We start from the raw sequence: 22,412 nt of genomic DNA on the forward strand, positions 1-22,412 counted from the left end.
GCTTTTTAAAACCACACGCGCAGGCTTGCCTCACTTCAGCAGGGATGAGGAGCCTATCAAACCACATTTCACGTTTTGGGAACAAGAGCAGTCTCGCACTCAGCTCCGTCAGTCAGGGAAGGGTAGACCTCCTCTCTCCATTCCCTCTTCTCCCCGCCATCTACTTTATCCTCACCCTTTCTACACACAACAGAGTTAGTAAAACATATTTACTCTGCTTGGCTTTGGAGTAAAGTTGAACTGTTAAGTTTTTGCTGTACAGCAGCCCAAAGCAAAAATGTCTGCTTTGAAACACCACAAGCATATCAAAGCACAGGAAAAAACAAAGAAACAAACAAAAAATCAACAACATATCCCCCGCTATTTGGAGGGTGTTCTACCAAAAATTGGAGCTGCCTGAAATGAGGCAATTTCCAGTATTTGGGATGGCATCTTTGAACACTGACAACGGTGGCAGCAGGGGGGAAAATCGTGTTATTCATACACGTTCACACTATGCTATTTATCAATGGCAGCGCACTGGGGGAAGCATCATCACTACATCTGCAATATCCAAATTTCAGTCCCCAGAGCCCTACACTAACGTTTTATTGAGCTGTATCCCTGAGGCATGCCACATTTTAGGAGTCTGCAGAGCAGGAATAGGTAGTGCACTGCAAGGTCCAAGACCTTAATCAAGCCCTGCAACTCGATAGATTTCCAATACAACGAAGACAAAGAGGTGTCAGCTCTAGTTCTCATGTGTTAATACTATCAATAGGGGCTCAGCTCACTAGCAGTTAATTCAAAGCCAAGCTCGATTTGCACAGCAGTGATCTACACTAATTCCCATATGTGGCTAAGGGGAGATTTTGCCAACTAGACAATAGAAACAGCATCATAGCTCCTGAAATGATGCCATTGCATTTCTCCTTCTCCGCTCCACCACTTCCCCATCAGATTTCCACGTGCTGGCAGCTCCAACCACTTTTTCCCCTTGCATTGGAAGGGGCATGGAAAGAGTAGGGAATACAAGAGCACCTATTTCTTTTCCAGATGCAGCTTTATTTGGGCTTTTAAAACGTGACTTCCCATGAGACAGGAGCCAGTTTAACACTTTTTTGGTATTAAAGACATTAACAAGTACCATAGTTAAGCCAATATAGAAATATTTAAGTGATCCAACTGAAACAGCCCCCCCCCCCAAAAAAAAAAAGAAATTGCCACATGTTGCTACATTCTGTAAGAGCCCATTAGCTTGCATTATCCAATACTGAGTTTGGTTTGGCCATTGGGTTCTAACCATCTCAACATTAGACTGGTCTCAGTCTTGCCAAGATACTAAGGCTGTGGAGAAGCCACAGGAAGCCAGAAGTGCTACCCAACTAAGCAACGCAGCTTTGTTTTACCACATTAGAAGCGCTTCTACTGCCTATAAGCCTGGCCCTCTTAATCGGCAAGAGGGCTTGAAGGAAGGGGTGGCAGCAGCCTGTGCCCACAGTTTACACCAGTGAGTTACCCCATCCTCTGAAGGCAGCTGCTCCAGGCAGTCAGCATCATCAGCCTGATCTTAACACAAGTACCTTCGCATACACCCTTCTCCTAGCTGCAACAACACTGACAGCTAACTATGGCCATACCAAGAGAGGAATACAAGGGCAGTCAGGGGTGCTCGTTTTCAGAAATCGTGCAGCTTCAGGGCTAAGGAAAGCACAGTTAGATCACTAGCTGGAGTTGAGGTATTACCTCTGCCTTGCAAGAGCTGCTGAACAGCCCCAGCTCAGGACTGGGGAGGCAGCAGCAAGTCAGCAACCATGACACAGCCAGAAGGTCACTACACAGGGGCAGAGACCTGCCCTTACTCCCCAACCCACTTTGTAGAGCTCAATTCAGATTTAAACTGGCATCATAAGAGAAAGGACACATATCAAGTACATGTGCCACACTCCTAGTTCAGCAGGGAGTTAGGCTAGGCACCTTTCTCCTGCCATGAATTACGATGCTAGAAAAAAACCACGAGTCTGAAACGGTTTAACACAGGACAAAAAAGGCACATTTTAATATGTACAGCAATGCATTTGGGCTATAAATTTACCCAACACAACTGGAAAAAAAAATTCAAACTATGCTTTTATACTTATTCCATGGTGTCAGCCTCATTCCTAGCCACCTACCTTTCTCTGCATCTCTGAATGCTGCTATATACACACACAAACAAACAATTACGTCATGAATGTTCATTTAGGCTCCCAAGTTCAAGTAATAAAGTTCAAACTTGCATAGCGTCTTATGCCACTCAGCCATAAACAGTTACGATTGCATATTAGCTGGAGCAGCCATCTCTTTCAATTCAGCCAGTCGTGGCTGGCCACCATTTATTTTATTTTTTGTTAATCCTTGAGTCAGAATGTTTCCTAAGTCACCAGCCCTGAGGGATGCCACAGACTTCAAAATGAACCTCTTGCTGTTGTTAAGATCCTCTTAAACCAGAAATTTAGAATGTTGTCAAGAACAGTTTAAAAATGTAATACTGTTTATTTTGCTTCAAAAACATTTCAGCATTCTAAACATACAAAAAAAACAGAACGTTGCAAATTTGTTTAAGTACAGAGTGTTTTTGAACTTCAGTTGCTGCACTGGCTCTTCACTTAGTTGACGATGAAGAGATGTCTACAGTTTCAGTTTAAAAACTACCGCACTTAACTAAAAAAATCCATACACTTCTCATGCCAGCTGAACCCCCTTCCACAACTAAGAATGGCAGCAGAATGCTATTTCACTATATACAGAAAGACAACTTTAAGCTAAATGGACGCCCACTGTAGTGTAAATAGATCTACCCTCACAGTGCATGCTTTGGGCCATGGCACCCCGTGGAACGTACAGCCTTTCCAAGTAATCACTGCTCCTCTAAGGCATCATAACTCTAAGCATGTACCACAAGAATCTGTCTAGTTTTTACAAACTATAGATATGTACAGTTTATAACCCAGGATTTTCTAGCCAATAACCATATAGTAACACCACCTTACAAATTAAAAAAATGCTTGAAACATTTTTAAATGCTTTGTTACACCAACAGCAAAGTGCACAGAGTTAGGAGAACACTAGAGCGCCTTTTCATTTTAAAAATGTTTGGAAATATGTACAACTTTGATACAGTTTCAGGGTGCTCACTACACCCATGGCCACTTCATGTAAACCAGTTACAATTTCTAGAGCACTTTTAGAAACTACAACGCGATCGGAATCCAAATTTTTTTTTTTTTAATTAAGCCTAATAAGGGCAAGAGACACCATCTCGAATAAGAGGTGCTTCATTTATGGTGTTTCCCCTACTCTATGGTATTCACATGGAGACAAGTATTGTACAGTTTTATTCGTCATCATCATCTTCATCCTCCTCTTCTTCATCCTCCTCCTCCTCTTCGTCTTCTTCCTCTACCTTTTTCCGAGCAGCTTTGGTTGCTGCTCCCTTTGCGCCATCAAACTTTCCTTTAGACTTGTAGTCTGCAACATCCTGCAAAGTCAAGGGGATGTCTTAATTTGCTCTAAGCAGCAAACACAAAGCATTTGTACAGCAGTGGGCATTAAATGTAAAGGGACTGGCTTTCCACAGCCGCATGCCCTAGAGGGGAGGCAGCCAGCATTACAGCATACAGGTATGCAGACACCACAGATACTCGCTTGCCTCCACACTACGTTCGAGTCCTGTGTTCAGTTATTTCTTTGAGGAGGAGAAGAAAGAGAACCCAACTTCTTAGGGGTTTCTAGCTAGAATGGGATAAAGCTTTTTATAAGCACAGCAAACTTTGCTGTAGCAGCACAAACAGCCCCTGTTGCACATCATTTGGAGAAAGTTCTCCTTCTTTGGAATTTACCTGCAGGTCTCTAGCCTACTGTCTCAACATATGTCCAGCCATAGCACAGAGTGTGGCACGCTGTGCACTTAGTGCATGTCTACCTGGCAACAGCCATAAAGGGGAGATGCTCATTACACTGGGGCCACCTTGGCTTGGTCTATTTTACAGAAGCACATCAACACAAGAACTGGTATGGAAGAGAGACAAGGAGAAACGAGCCTTACCTTCTCGTACTTCTCCTTCAGTTTAGCTGCCTTATTATTATAAGGCTGCTTTTCACCATCACTGAGGTTGTTCCACATTTCACCAAGTTTCTTTGCTACGTCCCCAATAGATATGCCAGGGTTCGTGGATTTGATCTTGGGGCGGAACTCTGAACAGAACAGGAAGAAGCCGGACCTGGGAGAAGAGCATCACAGGACAGTAAGCATCACAGAAATGTGCTCCCTGGGGCAGCCGCCAGCCCCTTCCATCATCCTGCACCCACAGGATTCACATGTATGCTTGCACGCAGAGGAAGAACACTTCCCCGAGCATTTGGCTTTTACTGAGAACCAGACTTGCAGTCCCTCCTCCCCTCCATGGAGGTTTTTGTTGTCTACTCCCCCCCCAAGTTTTGATTTGTTTAAAAATGCACAGGTCTCACTGCAAGCCTGCCATGCCTTTCATCATCATGAATTTAAGAGTCCCAAGAACTGAACAATTCCTATTAGCATCCTGCATGCTCAAGATTACAAGCTTCCTAGGAAATCTACAAAACAATACTAACAAGCTATGAGTATTATCAATATTTCTACTCAACAGCATGCTCAACCTACTTCTCACGGAAAAATCTAAAAGCTAGGCCACAGTGCTTGAAAATATGCCAAAACATTTGTGCATTTAATTCCACAAAGCTACTTACGGTGGTCGTTTTGGGGCATTGGGGTCCTTCTTCTTCTTGCCACCCTTAGCAGGTCCATAGTCCTTCATTTCTCTATCATATCGTACCTTATCGGCCTTTGCCATTTCATCAAATTTAGCCTTCTCCTTGCTTGACATGGTCTTAAAAAAAAAAAAAAAACAAAAAAAAAACCAAGACAAGACATGAGACCATATGATTACCCCACTGTTCATTAGCTGGCAAAGTTTAAATAAACAAACCCACACATACCAACTTGATGGGGAAATTAAAAAAAAAAGTTGGTTGGTTTTCTAATTAGACCTCCCTGGGGATGAAGGCTCTGCACCAGGGACTGCAGCCACAACTGGTGTATTCAGCATAAGGGGAACAACTGGAATGGCACAAGCACCCCTAAAGTCCTCCTTGGGAGGACAGGCCTAAGAGGAGGTAGCTCATTAAGAGCGCTATGTGGGAACAGGAAGACAACCAAGGCTTAGAGGAAGCACCTAAATGGACAACTACATAGTTAATGCAGGAGTCAGCAACATCAGACTGCTGGCTGGACCTCCTTGCCAAGTATTAACCAAAACAGCACATACTCCCTCCATGCTCAAACACACGTATGTTAAGTTATAGAGACCATAATAAACTATCGCTTCAAGAAGTCAGATTACAGTACCTTCCACCTCTCCGAGCACTTCTTGGAAAATTCTGCAAAGTTGACTGGAACCTCTGGGTTCTTTTTCTTATGTTCTTCACGGCAGGTCTGCACAAAGAAGGCATAGGCAGACATCTTGCCCTTGGGCTTCTTCGGATCACCTTTAGCCATCTTGACTCTGTAAGGTGGCGGGGGGGGGGAAGGGGAGAAATGACAAAAAATAGCATGCATGTATGTGTATGTATAAAAAAGTAATAGAAACAATCTGCCATCAGTCACACATTCCCCTTTCTTTCCCCCCCCCAACACCCCCTACTACAGAGGGTTAAATTATTCTTCCTTGAGATTTGGGTCACAGCCTTAAGCCAAGTGAAACTGGCCATGGGATTTCAGTTTTACATTGATATATTTACATCATGTCCAAAGACTGGAGACAGGCTATTAAATACACATACCCATGCCCATTAAGTGTTATATATGAACTAATATAAAATATTTGTTTTGGTTGGCTACCACAGTGGGGCTCGAGCAGCGTGCACTGTGCCAACCCATGACTTATCCCTTTAGTAGCTGGAGTTCACATGTTAGCAGCTGCTCTCCAAGTAGAAAGGCCGGGCTGCCTATTCCCCCTATATTAGGGCAACAACCTTTATACATAAAGGCGTGCAAGTAGCCTCGGCTCTTGCTCCGCCAAGTGACACGGTTTGAGGCACAGCAGTCAGCGCAAGGGATGCTACCAGCAAGTCACTGCGAGCAAGATGCTAACTTTCAGGCTGCCCAACTCCCCCGCTTCCATCCACACCTTATTTTTCTCCCCAAACCCTGCAGCAATTATTTGCTATTTACAGCTTTTCCATGAGTTAAAAAAAAATATATATATATATATATGAGATATATTTTTTTAATCCCGCCGCTGAAGCCCGCACGTGCGATGCGGGAAGAGCAGCTTCAAGCTGCCCCTGCCGGGGGATGCTTCTTCCAACGGGACCGCCGCCACCGCCGCGCCGCGGCCCCGGGAGGCGCGAGGGGCCCGCGCCGGCCCGGCCCGGTCTGGCCGCGGCGGCCCGGCCCGGCCCCGCTCCGCGCCCCGCTCCGCTCCGCGCCGCGCCGGCCTCCCGCCATCTTCTGCCCCGCCAAGGTCACCGCGGCCGGCGGGGCTGCGCGGGCAGCGCGGCGGCCGGGGCGGCTCGGCAGCGCGCTGGCCGCTGGCAGGCGGAGGAAAAACGACAGGTCGGCCGAGACGCCAATAATTCATCTTCCATTTTGTGAAATGCCTCCTCATGAAAGAAAGTGCCCCTGAAATGAGCCCCGGCGGCGGGCCGGGGGGCGCGGCGGGCGGCGCGGCGGGCCGGGGGGCCGGCGGCGGCGGGCGCGGCGGCGGCGCGGGTGCCGCCGAGGCCGGGGAGCCGCGCGGGCCGCGCTCCGCGCCCGCAGCCGGCGCCGCTCGCTAAGATGGCTCCTCCCGGCCGCCGCCGCGCCGAACAAAGCCACACACCCCCTCGGCCGCGCTCCCCCCGCGCCGCCGCCGCCGCCGCCCCCGGCCCCGGCCCGCCGCCCCCGCCGCCGGCAGCCGCCCGGCGGGGGTCCCGGGGGGGCGCGGGGGCCGCCGGGGCCGGGCAGGGGGCGCGGGAGCGCGGGGAAGGCGCCCCCCCCCCCGGTGCCTGCCTAGCGCAATACTCCGTGTAACAAAGACTCCCGTGCAGCCATTATCGCCGCGGCTCCGCTCACCCGCGCCGCCGGGAAAAAAAGTGCAAAAACCCCCCAAACGGCCCCCCGGCGCCTCGCCAAGGGCACGGGGCGGTAGGGAAAGACGAGCCGGGGCGAAAGCGAAAGGTTTGACCCCTCCGCGGGGCGCCGGGAGGGAGATTTCCCCCGCCGCGACCCCCCTCCCCATCGCTATGCTGCTTACACGTCTTTCTTCCCTTCGCCGGGCTCTCCAGCGCCAGCCATATTAATGCCCACAGCACAGGCACCGCCGCGCGAGGAAGAGCCGATTCGCGGCCCCGCCGCGGGCGCAGCCGGCCGAAACGCACCTTCCCGCGTGGGGGAAGAGCGGCCGAGGCAGAGGCGAAGGGATCGGGGCAGTTTGGAGGCGGCCAGCGCGAATAAAAAACTGTTTCGCCGGGACGCACGGGCGCAGCGCGCAGGGTTTATCCCTGTCAGATGCTAAAGCGACAGCCATATTAATGCAGAATAAACAGCAGGCACAGCATTGCGCACGGCCGGCAACTTTCACACCGCCGCCAGCCCCTCGGATCCCACCCGGGCGAGGGGGCAAATAAAACCCGAGGGCGCCGGGCGTTTTGCCGTGCGACATTAGGAGGCAGCAAAGAAAAATCCCTGCCCATGCGGAGGGAAGAGGAGTTAGTCCCCGTGTAGTTACTGCACCAGCCATATTACTCCCGGCAGCCCGGGGAAAGCGGGGTGCGCGGGGGACACGGAGCCCCGCGGCGCCTTCCGCGGGGCTTTGCGCGGGGCCGGGAAGGCGGACGGGGGGCCGAGGGCTGCGCCCCGCGCCGCGGCTCGCCCCGCATCCCGCCGGCGCGGCCGGACCGCCGGCTGCTCCCAACATCTGCGTCCGACACCGTTTATTCCCATGCGAGGAGCAAAAGTTTTGGGGGAATTTTTTTTTTTAATTAAAAAAAAAAAAAACTCGGAAGAAGGAAGCAGCGCGGAAAAAAAAAATGCCACCCCAGGGAGCAGCGAAGAGGGGCGCGGGGGCAGGGCGGGGCGGCGGCGGGGCGGGCAGGGGGCAGCCGCCCCCCGAAAGCGGCGGCGGGGCTGAACGTACCTGTATTGTTCGCGGCAGTGTGGACAGGAGCGGAGCGCAGGGCACGACGCGGGGCTCGGCGCGGCGCGGCTCAGCCTCGCGTTGGCTGCCTACGAGAGCGGCCTGATTGGCTGCGGGGCTCTGCCGTTTAAAACAACCTCCTCGCCCGCTCATTGGCGCGCCGCCTCATGAATATTAAGCAGACCCGCGCGCCGGTTGGCCGGCGCCGGTGAGGTCATTCATTCAAAACGAACGCCCGCCGGGGAACGGGGAGCGGAGCGGCGCGCGCCGGGGAAAAAGTTGGCGCGTGGGGCGGGGGTGGGGGTGGGGGGGGGGAGCGGGAGCGCGCGCTGCTGCGCGCCCCGCGGAGCCCCGCGCAGCCCCCGCCCGCTGCGCCGAGCGGGAGCGCTCCGGGCGCTCGCCGGCAAACTTTCCTCGCCACGTGGTTGCAGCCGCGCGGGGAAGCCGGGTCGCCGCGGAGTGGATGGGGGCCGAGCGCGGAGTCGCTGCGCGGGGGTGCGCGGAGCGCAGCGGGCGGGCACCTGCGGTGCCGGTGGGCCGCGCGGGCCGGACCGGCGCTGCCGCAGCGGGAGGGGGGTGACTGGCGGTCCCCCAGGGCGGGCGCTGCTGCCGAAGGGGCGGCCCCGGGGAAACGCGGGAGCACGGGCCAGGGCAGAGCGAAGCGTCCCCGCGGGGAAGCAGCGTCCCGGGGGAAGGGGGCAACCGGCGGCCCACAGCAGTCCTTTATTTGTAATTTCTGCCCTAAAGCCATAAGGGCCTGATTCCAATTTCAGCGGCACTGTTTGCAAAGGCAGTTGACTGCTGCGCATAATAGGGACGGCACTGAGTCCAAAATAAACTCCGATGACAACCACTACACATGTTAGAAAAAGGAACTACGGAGGGAGAAAACGCGGGGGGGGGGAGGGAGGGAAATCAGAGAATTTTACCCACTCATTCATCAAATAAAAACCCAACACAGTTAACTACAGTTACTATTTCTAACCTATTTCCACAACTTGTTTGCTATCAGCTTTCTGGTGTTTGGTTGTTATTATGAAGAGGCAGGTCGTATTTGAGGAAATCTGTAAACATCCACTTCTGGCTGAAACAAACCCAGCACAGCACCCGGGCAGAGGGGACAAGTCTCTTCTGGCTCTCTCAAAAGAGCTACTTCCTATAGGGCAGTTGCCAAATGGTTAAACTGGTATTAGTGGCTGACCACAATTGTTGGTTGGCTCAGAAAAAAGAGCTGTTATTTTAAGGCTGGAGCGGTAAGACTCAGAAACCACTGCATACTGTTATGGGCTGGGCGTAACTGCCATCCTTCTTTTAAGATAGCCAGAAGAAACAGTTGCCCTCTTTAAGAAATAGATAATGGAAAGCAGCCTCCACCCTGGGCCGAGATGCTGACAGGCAACAGGGTCTACTGGATATTGCTCTGTGGATGTGCTTATGATTATGGCAATATACGGTCACAGGTTGCCTTTGCAACCAGAAGAGATCCAAACAAAGTGACTGGTGAGACGTACAGGAGTGACAACTTCCTATTGACAGGTTCACGGGGAAATTTAGTGCAACGTGCAGAATTTCACTGAGGATTTTAGCCAAAGTTCTGCTTCGATTTCTCCCTTAGGCTACATCTACTCTGCTGGTCTAGGACAAGCCTAAATCCATTTGTCATCCATACACAGAACCACTGAGGTTTATGGAGACCTTACATCCCTGTCCTTGAGCTTTCCAAAGCACACGTGGTTAAGACTACTCGTACTAGCCTCTCGCCCTATTTCTGTGTTCTAAAACCAAAAGCATAAAACAAGGGGTTCATTCATAAACATTAATGAGGCTACCTGAGGGACTGTATTCTGTAGCATCATCATAAAATAAGACAAGCAACACTACTGCATGATAATCCCTTTGCAGCTGACAAACATCCCTTTTACCTATTTTTAGGGATCCTTTAAAGTGTTTCAAACTAGTTGAATAATCAAGGCTCTGGAGCTGCACAATTTTTGCTCTGAGACACTTTCTTCTTGAACCACAATCTCACCCTAAAGAGCACAACAAGACTGGAGTATTACAAAGGCAGGGGAGGCAGCCTGGATGAACCGGCTATTGAGGCACTTGCTTAGGATAGATGCCTGACAGCAAATGAGCAATCCTACTATTCATCTCCAGAGCATCCCTACCATTGCTCATAGGCCAAGGGAAACATTACCTAGGATGCTTGTTCTAGGAACTCCAGGAAAGTCTTGACAGCTGGTCAAGGGGCAAAGAAGATATTTTGGTAGCTCAGAGACAGCTGGGTTGAAAGTTTTGTCCTAGCACTTGCAGCATGGTTTTGAAAGCAGAGTGGAGGACTGGGAAACAAATGGGTGACCATAACCCCCAGAGGGAAAGTTTATACTCACCTCCTGAAACTCCACTGCTGAAACAAATTCTCCTCCAGCACCCTCTGCTCTGTACAGGTTCTGACATTGCACCCGGCGCTCCAGGTCCAAGCTCTTTCCTGTGGTGCCCCAAGGAAAGATGCTGGATGAGTGAATCCGACCTTTCGCTGCGACCTCTTGCAGGCCACACGGTCCCACCTCCTCCTCCCACACCCCAGCTCTGGCCTTCACCCAACCCCTCAGGCAGCTCACTAGCCTAAAAAAAAAAAAAAAAAAAAAAAAAACCAAGCAACCAATCAGCCAAACCCATACTCCAAAAATTCAACTTTTTTTTCTTTGCCAAGATAGTTTTCTGCTGGATTAGTGAACTGAATCAACATACCAAGGGGTCAGATGAGTGCCAGAGCCAAGGCAAAGGAAGGTGCAGAAAGGTACAGCCAGGAGCAGGGAGCGCTAGCCATTTCAGCGGCAGCAAGTCAACAGACCAGCTCTGCTATCTTGCTGAACTGCATGTCAGAAAACATCCTTGTCTTGGTGGAGGAGAGGAAAGGGGTTTATTTTGTATCTCCTAAGGAGAAGTGTGGTTTTGGTAAGTTTTATGGTTTGTTTTTCTTTTTTTGTTTTTAATAATACAGATTACCATGTATTTATGCTATAGGAGGCATGAGAAGAGAAATCAAAGCCCAGAAAACCTTCATAATACCTTCTTCTTGGCAATGAAGGCAACAAGGTTTGCAATGATCCCAGGAGAGCTCGATGCACAGTCTTGTACCCACCCTTCAGAAAGCTCTAAGCTGACCCCCATCCTGACTGCTGCGGGCAGAGCTGATGAACAAGCACATACTGGGTTTTAAGCAACTGCCAGCCATACCCTGCATCCTACAGCAAGGCCCAGGCCAAGCACTACTTTCAGTATAAGGACTGAGACATGAAAATTGATTCAAGATCCCATAGCAAGCAGACAGCTTGCGGTAGCTTGTTGCTGAGAAGATTCACAGCAACATTTTGTCCCAGCTGGAGCTGGCAAGCACTGAAGGCTTCCTACCCACGTAGATCATGTTGGTGCTGTCCAAGAAGTAAGGGAGATGTAAACAGCGGAGGCCAAGGCATTACCTGCCAAGGCAGGATGACATGTCATCATCCACGAGAGACAAAACAGGGAGACTGCTGTGAAAGAGGTTGGGGTCACCATGGAGTGACCTTCAACAAATCAATGGATTACTTTGAAAGTATGCTTTCAGTCCAGCAAAGTCAACCACAGTTATGAAATGAAAAGCTTTCTTCCGCTCCCCAGAACTGAGCAAGTCCCGCTCTTGCTCTTCTTCAGCCAATGGCCAGATCTCTGAACACTAGCCACAGCTTGGTGGGGACGGCCTTCTCACAGCTCCATCTATCCTTCTGCACTTGTTCAGACTGCTAGCAAAATGAGGCCAACTGTGTATTTAAGCTGTTTAGATACCAGAAATGTTAAAAAGGACCATAGCAATATTTGATTTTTGTGGAAATACCCATTTAATGGGTGTAGTGAGGAAATTTCATCTTCTCCACCACTGATCAGCTCTGTGGTTCCTGGAAGGACTCAAACCATTCTAACAGCGTACCTCAGCCACCCCCTTCCCACCAGTGAAACCATGAATGCCTCAGAGAGATTCTGAAGGAAAACAACTGAGTGTAAGAGATTATTTTCTCAGGACTGTTAAAAAACATCCCAGTCTGAATCCAGACTGTGCTGATGCAGAAAGTCAGCCTGACTTTAACTTGTACTTGACCTCTGGCTGGTTTTGCTAGGCATTTGCTCAGCACTAGGCATGATTTCAGCCAAACAGCACTGTGAATTGATGCCGTGTCCTTAGTGGGTTTGTTCAGTATTGGTCAGAACGCAGCATGCTTGTTGTGTTAGCTGTCTTGAGCATAGGTAGCATCAGTTATGAATAGCCAGGAAGAGGCTGGTGTGGACTCGCACACTGAAATTTCCAAGCATCTCAGTGAATTAGAAGTATACAGGAACCACAGGAAAATGACTAGAGTCCTTCATTCAGTTATATCCCCCAAATGAGCTGCTGCAGTTTGAAAAGCTTCCCAAACATACATGATCATTTCCATGAGGAATACAAAGAGGTACCTGGTTCCCATTTTGGAGGAGCAGCTCAAAGGCACAGTGCATTGCCAAAGCAGTTTGCCATAGTGAGCAGCCTCTTAGGGTCAGATTTGGCAACATCACTGGGAATAGTCAGGAAAGTCCTTCTGGTCTGCAGCACTCCATCAGCACAGACTTGGAATTGTGCTGTCACACCCCATCAGCCTTTATTTTCCAGTGCTGATACATGAGTTTCCTTCTTTCTATCCTTCAGCTGATGCAAGTATCAGAAAACCAATAAAATCTGTTTGGGCAAATAATGCAATGAGGTATTGGATACTAATACAGCATCAGTCCTTTTGTGCTTTACTCAGTTTTTGAGTATGCCAAGCCCATGACTTTGTGGTTAAATTAGGAATGCTAGTATTACAGTGCTCCTGTCCACTGCACTGAGGAATCTCTTCAAGGCAAGGAGTATAGGAGACATCACGAAATCTTACTGGAAAGCCTGGGTCCATCTGCCTGCCTCAGCTAAGAAGCAATCTTCTGAGGCCTTCTAGATCACAGAATGCACTAGGTGACACAAAAACCAGAACTTTCCCAAGATGCGTGCTTGCTGTTCGCTGTTGAGGAAATCCACAAAAATATTTCTGATCAATATTCAGTTCTATCAGGTAAGCAACTCCGTTCCTGTGAAATGGTTATTCAAGCAACCTGGACATCCAGCAACAGCACACCGAAGACATGCTCAAGGCCCCGGTGGAAATACTGGGGAAGGGGCTACCCATTTTGTTATGAGGATTTCACCACACCGCACGTGTCAGCAAAAGGATTCTTTCCACCAGCAGCATTCACACCCTGAGGCTCGGTCCACACCGGGGTTGAACAGTTCGTCAACGACAGTGGAGCTCCAGCATACCAGGCTCTGAAAAATCATTCAAGCGTAGGCAGCTACCCCAGCATATCGTAACGTGTTCCCTATAGCAGCGTACCAGAAACGTCCTGCCCTCAGCAAAGCAAGTTACTCCATTGTGGTTGGTAAGTCGCAGTTCAGGCAGTATAATTACAGCTATATTTGACGCTTCCACCTCTGTCTGGATCACATCTCTTCACAACCCTTGCCCACTGGCAAAATTCTCTAGTGAAGACTTGACCTGAATGAAAAGGCTGATATAAATACATCCGTAGGGTTCTGCCAGCAATTAGAAATCAGGGCGGGGGGAAGTCCCTCTCAGCAATCTAACAAAGCCAGGAAACCTTTTTAAGCCAGACCAGCCTATCAGAATGACAGAGCTGACATTTAAGGTTGGTTGGACAATAGCAACAAGAAAAGTGTTAAATGACCTGTTCATCTCCACGGCATATTCATTAGGCTAGTTAGGGGGGGCTATTTCAAAAGCCTTCAGTTTGGACCTGGCTTCTCCCATCACTGACCTTCTGTGTTAGCATGCAATAGAGATGAAGAGTCTCAATTAACCCTTCTCTAACTGTTATAGTCCAAAGCTGTTTGCAGAGGTTTGCTTTACAAGTACAAGACCTCTTTTTTTAATCAAGAGTTTGAATTCAGTGAAAACAAGTAGGAATCCCCCCCTCCCCCAGTCCATGTGAAACCCTCCTATTCTTTCAACACATGGAAATTCCACACATGGATTCTCTAATGCCCACGGTCTAAGGCTGAATTCCAAGTTCTGTAACTATAGTAAAATATTTATAATTGCTTACTGGGATCTCAGCCAGTGAGAGTATTTCCTCTTTAACCTATTAAACAAAAAGAGTTATCTTAAATACGTGCTGAAAATAGAAAATAAAATTAGCAATGGTGTTTAAGGAGCTTGCCAGAACACAAGTTCAGAGAGACCGAGGTTAAAGTGATTCCAGTTCAACTATGGGAAACCTAATGTTCCAACAATTTAAATATTAGTCCAACTGAACAGATGACCCCCTCCCCCGGCAAAAAATGGGGTAGCACAGCCTGCTATCCTGTATAGTCACATCCCATTAGACTGACACCTCTGCAGGAATAGGGTACGCTGCTAGTTGCGCTCACAAAAATAATTACTGTCAAATCTACTTCATGGGCATGGAGGTGAGAAATAGCAGTTAAAATAACTGCCAGTCACATTAGGTAGCAATTCAAAACCTCCTTGTGGCAGAAACACAGGCAAGATAAACAGAAATTCAGTTACCTTCACAGGTGGGCTCACCCTCCTTCTTGTCACATTGCTCCTACTTTCTTGGATTTTTCTTTTTCTTCTTGCTCTCCCTTCTCCCCCTCCTATTTTTGCTTCCTTTCACACCTCAGACATGGCTCTTTCCCAATACACACTGCCAAGCTGCCTCAGGGGTGGCAAGAGGGCTGTTTATCCCAGCAGACCTGCTCCAAAAGATAAGTCACTGTGGTATAGCACATCCTATGCTACCAGGCTCCTGGAATTTGCATGCCCCTGCGTACTGCCTCCTGCTCGTCTCTGCTCCCTTCATCCAACATGTCCTTCCTGCCACAACGCACTTTCTTCTGACATCTCCTTCCGTGCTCAGCTACCACAGGACTACATGCTTCCATGTATCTTTTTTTGAAGAGAGACTGCGTAAAAACTTATAACCCCAAGCAACTTGGCAGTGTAAATGCGCAGGATTCAACTTCAGAAGGGCATTTCTGTTTCAGTTTTGCATACAAAGAACCACAAAGAAAAACAACACCATGTCACAAACATGAAAAGCAGTGATTAAAAAAAAGGTTTACCTACATACCTGCCAAGCCAACACTAGAAGAAGGAAGACAGGACAGCTAGAAATAATCTCTACAGGTTTCCCATAGGCTTCAAAGGAGATGAAGTCTAGATGCAATTTTAAAGGAGAAGATTGTGTTTTCCTTGCACTTTAACTGGCAAGTAATCAAGACCACATTCAATGCAACACAAGTTCTTGCAATCATGCTGTGACAGCAGACCAAGAAACTCTATTAGGAATCCAATGCAATTACGACCCAACAGCAGTCCAGCAAAGGACTAGATGTAAAGTGAGACATGACCCCACGTTAGAAAAAAGCTGCTGATGATATGGCTAAGGCTTAGTTAAGACAACACTGAAGTGACACTAACAGAAGCAATCAGATGGGTTGGTGCTGGGTCAGAAATGCTGCCATTGAATATTTAGTTCCCAGTCCTGAGATACTGTTATAGTCAGAGGTGCTTTCTTATCAGCAGGTAACTGTTCTCCAAAACATGAATTCTACCACTGCCACTTCCGGCAATATCTGCCCAAAAGTGTGTACCTTTTCCCTTCGGCCATTCTACCATTGTCCACACTTCAAAAGAGGAGTGGGGCAGTACACTGCATCCAGGGGCAATTAAGTCTCTCAGGTTCAAACGGATGAAAGAAGAGACTGTTCTTCAAGAAGCGTAATCCTGGTGCTACGTTACGTCACAATACATTTCTGAATGAAGTTTTGGGCCTAGCCACAGACGAAAATGGTTTGCAATGTGACTACCTGTCTCCAGGCACCTGTGTCACTGCTGAGCTCAGAAGTGATATACAAAGTTCTCGGCAAGGAAGGAGGAGGAATAAGTTTTCTCTGTCAGAATCGTCGCCCAAGAGCTCAGTCTCTTCCCTGGCTGATCAGACTCCCGGATCAATCAGCTGTTGGATTATGTAGCGCAGACCAGCTGTTCTGACTGGCATTTTAGGTCGGTTGAAAGCCTAGGTGTAAGAAAACAGGAGGCTGTTGGGCAGGTCCAACACGGTGAGGAAATATGCTAGTATCACAATAGAGCTTTAAGAAAGGTTAAAACGGTATTTGTCAGAAGGGACATAAATAGCATGAGCACTGCAAAGGAAGAGACTAAAGCAGTTTTTCTTGACCTGTGACCAACTCAGCACCGTTGGAACATGAGATCTCTAAAACTGATTGTAAAGCTGGAAAATGAATATGTTTCCCATATGCCCGTGTCCTCACCAAAAGCAAGGAAAAAATGTAAATAAAAGTAATAAAGCTTTACAAGTTAGTAAAACACTTAATTGGTTGTAAATAAAACTCACCAGGGTGACACTGCACAAGATGACTCTTGGATCGTCTTCAGAGGGTAGGTGCACCTTCAGTTAAAATGAGAAACACTGGCTTAGGAAGCCCCTCAAAGTCCCTTAAACCTTTTCTTTTCCATGACCTCTCTGTCCCCTATATGTTTTTTTCTTCTCATAAATCTGTTTAGAAAATATTGTTTCCTTTTTAGTATCAGTTTGGTACTATCGTTTCACCATAGCAACAGACAGAAAACAGCAGCTCAAACAACTGGAAGTTGTTGGATGCTTCGGGTAGGCTCTTCTATGATGGTAGGCTTGAGCGACAGCTTTGAAAAACTGATCAGTTGCATAATTCTAGATTTAACTCTGCTTAAGGAGAATACACACAATTAACTAAATGCCACCAATTAAACTACCAAGAAGGCAGTAATATTATCAGTAACTGCATGGCGTGTGCAGCTATGCTGTAATCAAGGTATGGCAGCAACTGCTGTAGACTCACCAAACTACCTTTAAAGTAGCTACCTCAAGTCCTGGAGACCACAAAACCTGCTGGAACAGCTGGGTAAGTCCCAGGCAGTTAGTTCTCTCTCACAAACCTCTGTGCTGGCACGGGCCATACTGCTAGCAATGCTCAAGCTACCAGCAGGTGGGGAGGAAATTTTGTGAAACACGAAACATCCACGTCACTCCCAAGCAATGCCCAGCAGTGAGGACGGATTTGAGCTAAGATACCAAAACGTGAATTGAAGAGGATGAGGCTAAACCCTTCTGCTATACTGTGGAGGTATTACACGCATACGGCAAGCAAACAGGGAAGTAAAGAAGTCAACAGGATGATGAAGCAATGAAGGAGAGGAAGCGGGATGTCGCAATGCATGGTTGGGGCTTACATGAATATCTTTACATTACTGAAAAGCATGCATTTCCCCCAACACATATTAGGTACAGTCATAGACTGTGGCAATGTATCAAACTCAGCCTACTACTACAGTGTGCTTACATCTATCCTTGATGATGTAAGAAGAAACGATTTATTTTGGGGAAAATTTAATAAAGGATGTAGATGTCTGCCAAGTGCTCCTGAAGAATTCTTACTTTACATTTGTTGAACATCTGCTTTGTTAACTTATTTGATTAATTTCTGCTCTGTATGGGAGTAAAAGAACACTACAATGAGTGAATAACAAATATATTTACTGTGAAAGCATTTCTAAAATGATAATCTGTATGTGTGTGTATTTCTTACAGAGACACCTTTAAGTATATGTATGCATGTTATGAATCATCTTAAAATTAAAGGAAAGTGAACGTCCCTAAAAAAATCACAACTATTTCAATTTTATTTTGAGATTGTTAACCCATTTCAAGTTTGCAACATATTCTCTATTGAAGGCAGGGGTGTGTACTGTATGCCTATCAAAGATCCCACTGACCTCTATAAATTTTTTTGGATTACTACATCTCATCAAAAAGGCGTCTGACAAAATTCCCCCAACATATCTGCTTTGTCCTTTTTCCCAAATAAAAGCAGATGCCTTTCAAAGAAAAGACAGACATACTGAAAAGATTTTATATACACACACACACACATATATAAAAATCAAAAACCTACCAAACTTCCTCCCCGTATTGTCAGAGACGGTACCTTTTCAAGGCACCAGCAGCAGCCCAGTATGTTTGGCATTTAAAAATATCCAAATAGGTTAGACCTTGCTGTTCTGTAATTTATAAGCTAGTGTCAAAATCCTGACCTTAAGTCACAAAACCTCGCTGAATTCAGTGGAATTCCATAATGACAATCAGGAAAGAATTCAGATTTGTATTACTTAAGTCATAGTACATTGGTTGGTGGGAGACTGTTTTTTCCCACCATCACATAAACTGGCGAGACAAAAATTTAGTAACTAAAAATGCTTTTCAGAATCCCATTTTCCTGGGAAAAGTGTAGTTATATAGAAATGGCAAAGTTATTTGGTCTTACTGTGAAAATGGCAAGTGTGGTCTCCGGTTCATTTGGCATTCTTCTTCTGTCTTTCCATCAGCTCATTTGTTTTCCATGTGGCTGCTTGCACATATACAATTGTCTCTGGTTATCATATGCTGAACATTATTGTTATGCACTCAGATTTATTCCCAGCATGAAAATTATTTGGAAACGGGTGGAATGAGGGGGAGAAACACAACCATCATTTGAGGAATTCTCACAGCAGAGTGCTCAACAGCTTCCTTTCAAATTTGCCTTCCCTGCCAAGAACAGGCATTGTTACAGTGAGAGCGCCAAGGTGTGTGTGTTACTACAGGAAAATCATATGGGAGGCAACATCAAGATCTCAGTCACAGGCAAAACTCAAGGCAGGGTAGGAGCACGTATACCGCATTGCTCTCGTCTGCCTGCCTCCCACAAAAAGTTGCAAATGCCTCGTCCTTACTGGGGTAGTACTGTAGCAGACAATACCTGAAGTATGGTAGCGAAAAATATTCATGTAGAAGCCTCCCAGCACCTCTTTTTTCAGCACTGTGGAGCCTTGGGCTTTGGTTGAGACAAGGAAAGTAGTGACTTTATGGTGAATAGCTAGCTCGTGCACTAAGCCCAAACTATATTCTATTCAGAAGGAAAATTTCCAGTTAAATAAGTTAAGGGGGTTCAGCAGTAGCACAGTCATAGTACATCCTCAGATAAATACCTGAGAGTCAGACCTCCCGTTCTGGATGCAGCTGTCCTCTCCCCTTGCTGGAGCTGCTGCTTCCTCAGTTCAGCCCAGGTGGCTTCTCCCTCACCAGCTCCTGTCCAAACGACCTGGGCTGGGCACAGGGTAACTGCTGAGCACACCAACACTGCTCGACTGAGGGCAGTGACTGTGGCCACCTCCAGCCGGGACAGCAACAAGCAGCTGGGAGAGGTCATTCCTTTCACCAGTGCAGCTGGAAGGAAGTGATGGCTCCGTTTAATCTGAAGCTAATGGAAGGCCTTTTCCAGCAGTATGGCCATTCCTATGACAAGTCTTTACCTGTAGATCCCCTCAAATAAAGGGCATGACTTTCCAGTATCGCAAACCAGGGTAACTACTTTGGCAGAAGTTTGCAGTACAGCTTGGGCATTAGCGTGACTTGCACCCCGTGTTATTGTGTCTGAGTTCCCAGCTCCACAAGAGTGCTGAGCATGGGGCTAACATCTCCCTCGGCTGAGGGCTCGGCTCGCTCCCACTGACAATAGAAGGACAACACTAACCCTGTGCAGACAGACCCAAACAAAAATCAAGCAGGACTCCACACACAGACAACCCTGGTTTACCGCTATACTTCTGCATGGCAGACTATGCCTCTCGGCTTCCTCCGCTCCCAGCTACCCAGCATTACTCGTCTGTTGTAGCAATTTCAGTTGACAACGCTCACTACTACTTACCCTCTTAGAATAATCACACCCTTACAGTACCTCTCACAGCCTAGTGTTTTACAAAGAAATCTGAGAAGGTCTGAATAATCCTAATAGCAGTTCGGCAGCGGCACTCTCTCACAATTGCTATATAAAAGGTAAGTGTGCTCCTACCAGCTCTCCTTTTAAATTTATAGTGATTGGTTCCATACAGCAACATGGTAAGCAAAGAAATCCCACAGTCTTCATTTAAGAGGTTTACAGTAAATAAAAAAATGCCAAGAGTTGTGTGCTGGCCTCCGATGTGTCAGCTCTCTGCGCAGGAAGGGGATTCGGGCTCCCTTTCCTAGGCACGCACACAATGCGGGCTGATATACTGCTCTGTTCCATGAGGAGTGCAACTGCAGCGAAAGCACGAGCAACTTAACGCTAAGCAAAACCTGAGCAAGCCCGGGCTGCTAGGGCTGAGACAGAAATCACACACGCTCTTCTGCAGCCTGCTTTCCCAATAACTCTTCAGCACCTTTTCAGGGCTCCACGATGCACCGTTTTGCAGGTACCAGGCAGCGTGGAGTTGAATCCCTGATTAATTTGGTACACATCACTGTTACTGGGTAGAACAAAGACTGCCAACTCTGTTAGATGTGGCAAGTATCATATGTTTTTGGGTTATTTTTGTATGGCCTTTTTAAAAAAAAAAAAAAAAAAAAAACAAGGAGCAAAGACCTTGAGAAGGTTTTTAAACTATCTCTAGGGACTGAAGGCCATTCTGTTATTCTGAATTTAGACTGCAGGGAAGACAGGTCTTCACTCATGAGCTTTTAATTTCAGTAGCTGCATCAGTAACACCAGAAAATACACCTTGGGTCTGATCCTACTCTTACTGAAGTCAGAGGCCAAGGTCCTAATGCAAGTTAGTGGGAAGAAAGGTGCAATTCTGCTACACAAAGCAAAATATCCAGAGAATACTCAGGCCTATCTTGCTGCAAAGTTCATCACTCCTGGGTGAAAACACCAAAAGTGCTTGCTCCTCAAAGACCTTCCTGGCTCCCCACCACACTGAGAGCTTGAAGGCCCCCACTCCGTTCCTCACCGTGACAGCCCACACCACAGCCTCAGCAGGAAGAAGAGCCAGTCCAAACCACACATGTGGAAGGCTTTGGAAGTACTGTTCAGTCAGAACCGTCCATGGCTGCTCCCCCTGGGCCAGGACCTGCAGATGAGTCTTTCAGCACTGCAACTGGAGAGCTGAGGCCTACATCTCCGTTACATTGCCTTCCCCCTTTTTTGCCATGAGCCTGCAACATCTATTCCCTATGAGGAAGGAGGAAGAACAAGTGGATCCTTCAGTTTTTTGCACGAACACACCTTGTCAAGCTGTTTCTCCAATGGCACTCAGCACCCTAGCGCTGCTATGGCGTCCTGACCGAGAGCACTTGGCAAGGGGCTCCACAGCTGCTGGATGGGCTGTCTCAGGAACTGCCCCTATGTGGAGCCTGGCTAGCCGGGACCCTGCTCAGCAGAGCCCTCGGCTCGTGTGGGAGCTCAGAAGCAGGCGAGCAGATGGTGGGATCAGCCAAGGGGAACTTGTTTGTTGTCATCGGGGAAGACAGTTCTTCCCCCCCGAGATATGCTGTGCTGTCGCAGAGCGGCACATGGGCCAACAGGGCCTGGCTCAGTGACAAGGAGCTGGAGGTGAGTGGAGAAGTCGGTAATTACTGGCTGCAAGAGAAAATCAGTGTGTCTCAGACCCCAGGGAGCGCTTTTTTCCTACCAGTTTAGCAACTGTAGTAGGTCCCAAACTCCTTGCTTTTGCCTGAAGCTACTTCCAAAAAGTGGGAAGTCAGAATAGATGCTGGCTTCTCCTGCCTCCCTTCACAATGGTTCTGAGAGGGGGCAACCAGGAAGGCTAAGACAGCCATCATCCACCCGGGACCACACTCTCCAGCACAGCGGAGTTACTGCAGTACCCGAGGCTCTGGGGCAGCCCCCTCCAGCCCTTGCATGACCGAGGGGCACAATCAATGCACACAACCGAATGCAATCGCATTTGTGTGGGATGAACCATCCCAGCCAAAAGCATGTGCCCTAACAAGGAGGACTGTCCCCTGTTTTTCCCTTGCGTTCCTCCCCATCTGCTCCCCCATTAAAATAAATAAATCAATGCATTGCTGGCTGGGCCTCAACCCTGCACAACCCATGCTACTTACAGGCCCCTGCTGCTTTGCCGTGAGGCCTCTCTCCCACCAGAGCTGTGCAGTGCAGCACTGCCTCCCTGCACCCTGGCCTCAGCCTCTGGACCCAACCGGAGCAAGATCTGACTGATGGTTTGGGGAGGCTGAAAGGTAGCGAAGCCCTTACAGAAAACATTGATTTCGCTGGCTGGCGCGGCCTTT

The 22,412-nt window shown here is 48.1% G+C and overlaps 1 protein-coding gene across 1 annotated transcript; it reads right to left on the reverse strand.

Annotated features, from left to right (window-relative positions):
* Nucleotides 1–2,009: 2,009 nt before the first annotated feature.
* Nucleotides 2,010–7,631, reverse strand: HMGB3 (high mobility group box 3). Its single transcript, XM_068957597.1, has 5 exons — nucleotides 7,293–7,631; nucleotides 5,405–5,561; nucleotides 4,747–4,886; nucleotides 4,067–4,241; nucleotides 2,010–3,499 (listed from the first exon to the last, which is right to left on the reverse strand). Exons 1-5 carry the CDS (start codon nucleotides 7,331–7,333, stop codon nucleotides 3,356–3,358), a joined length of 657 nt encoding a protein of 218 aa, XP_068813698.1. The 5' UTR covers nucleotides 7,334–7,631; the 3' UTR covers nucleotides 2,010–3,355.
* Nucleotides 7,632–22,412: the final 14,781 nt, after the last annotated feature.

This window comes from Struthio camelus, chromosome 11 (assembly GCF_040807025.1).
Source record: "Struthio camelus isolate bStrCam1 chromosome 11, bStrCam1.hap1, whole genome shotgun sequence".
Taxonomy (NCBI): Eukaryota; Metazoa; Chordata; class Aves; order Struthioniformes; family Struthionidae; genus Struthio; species Struthio camelus.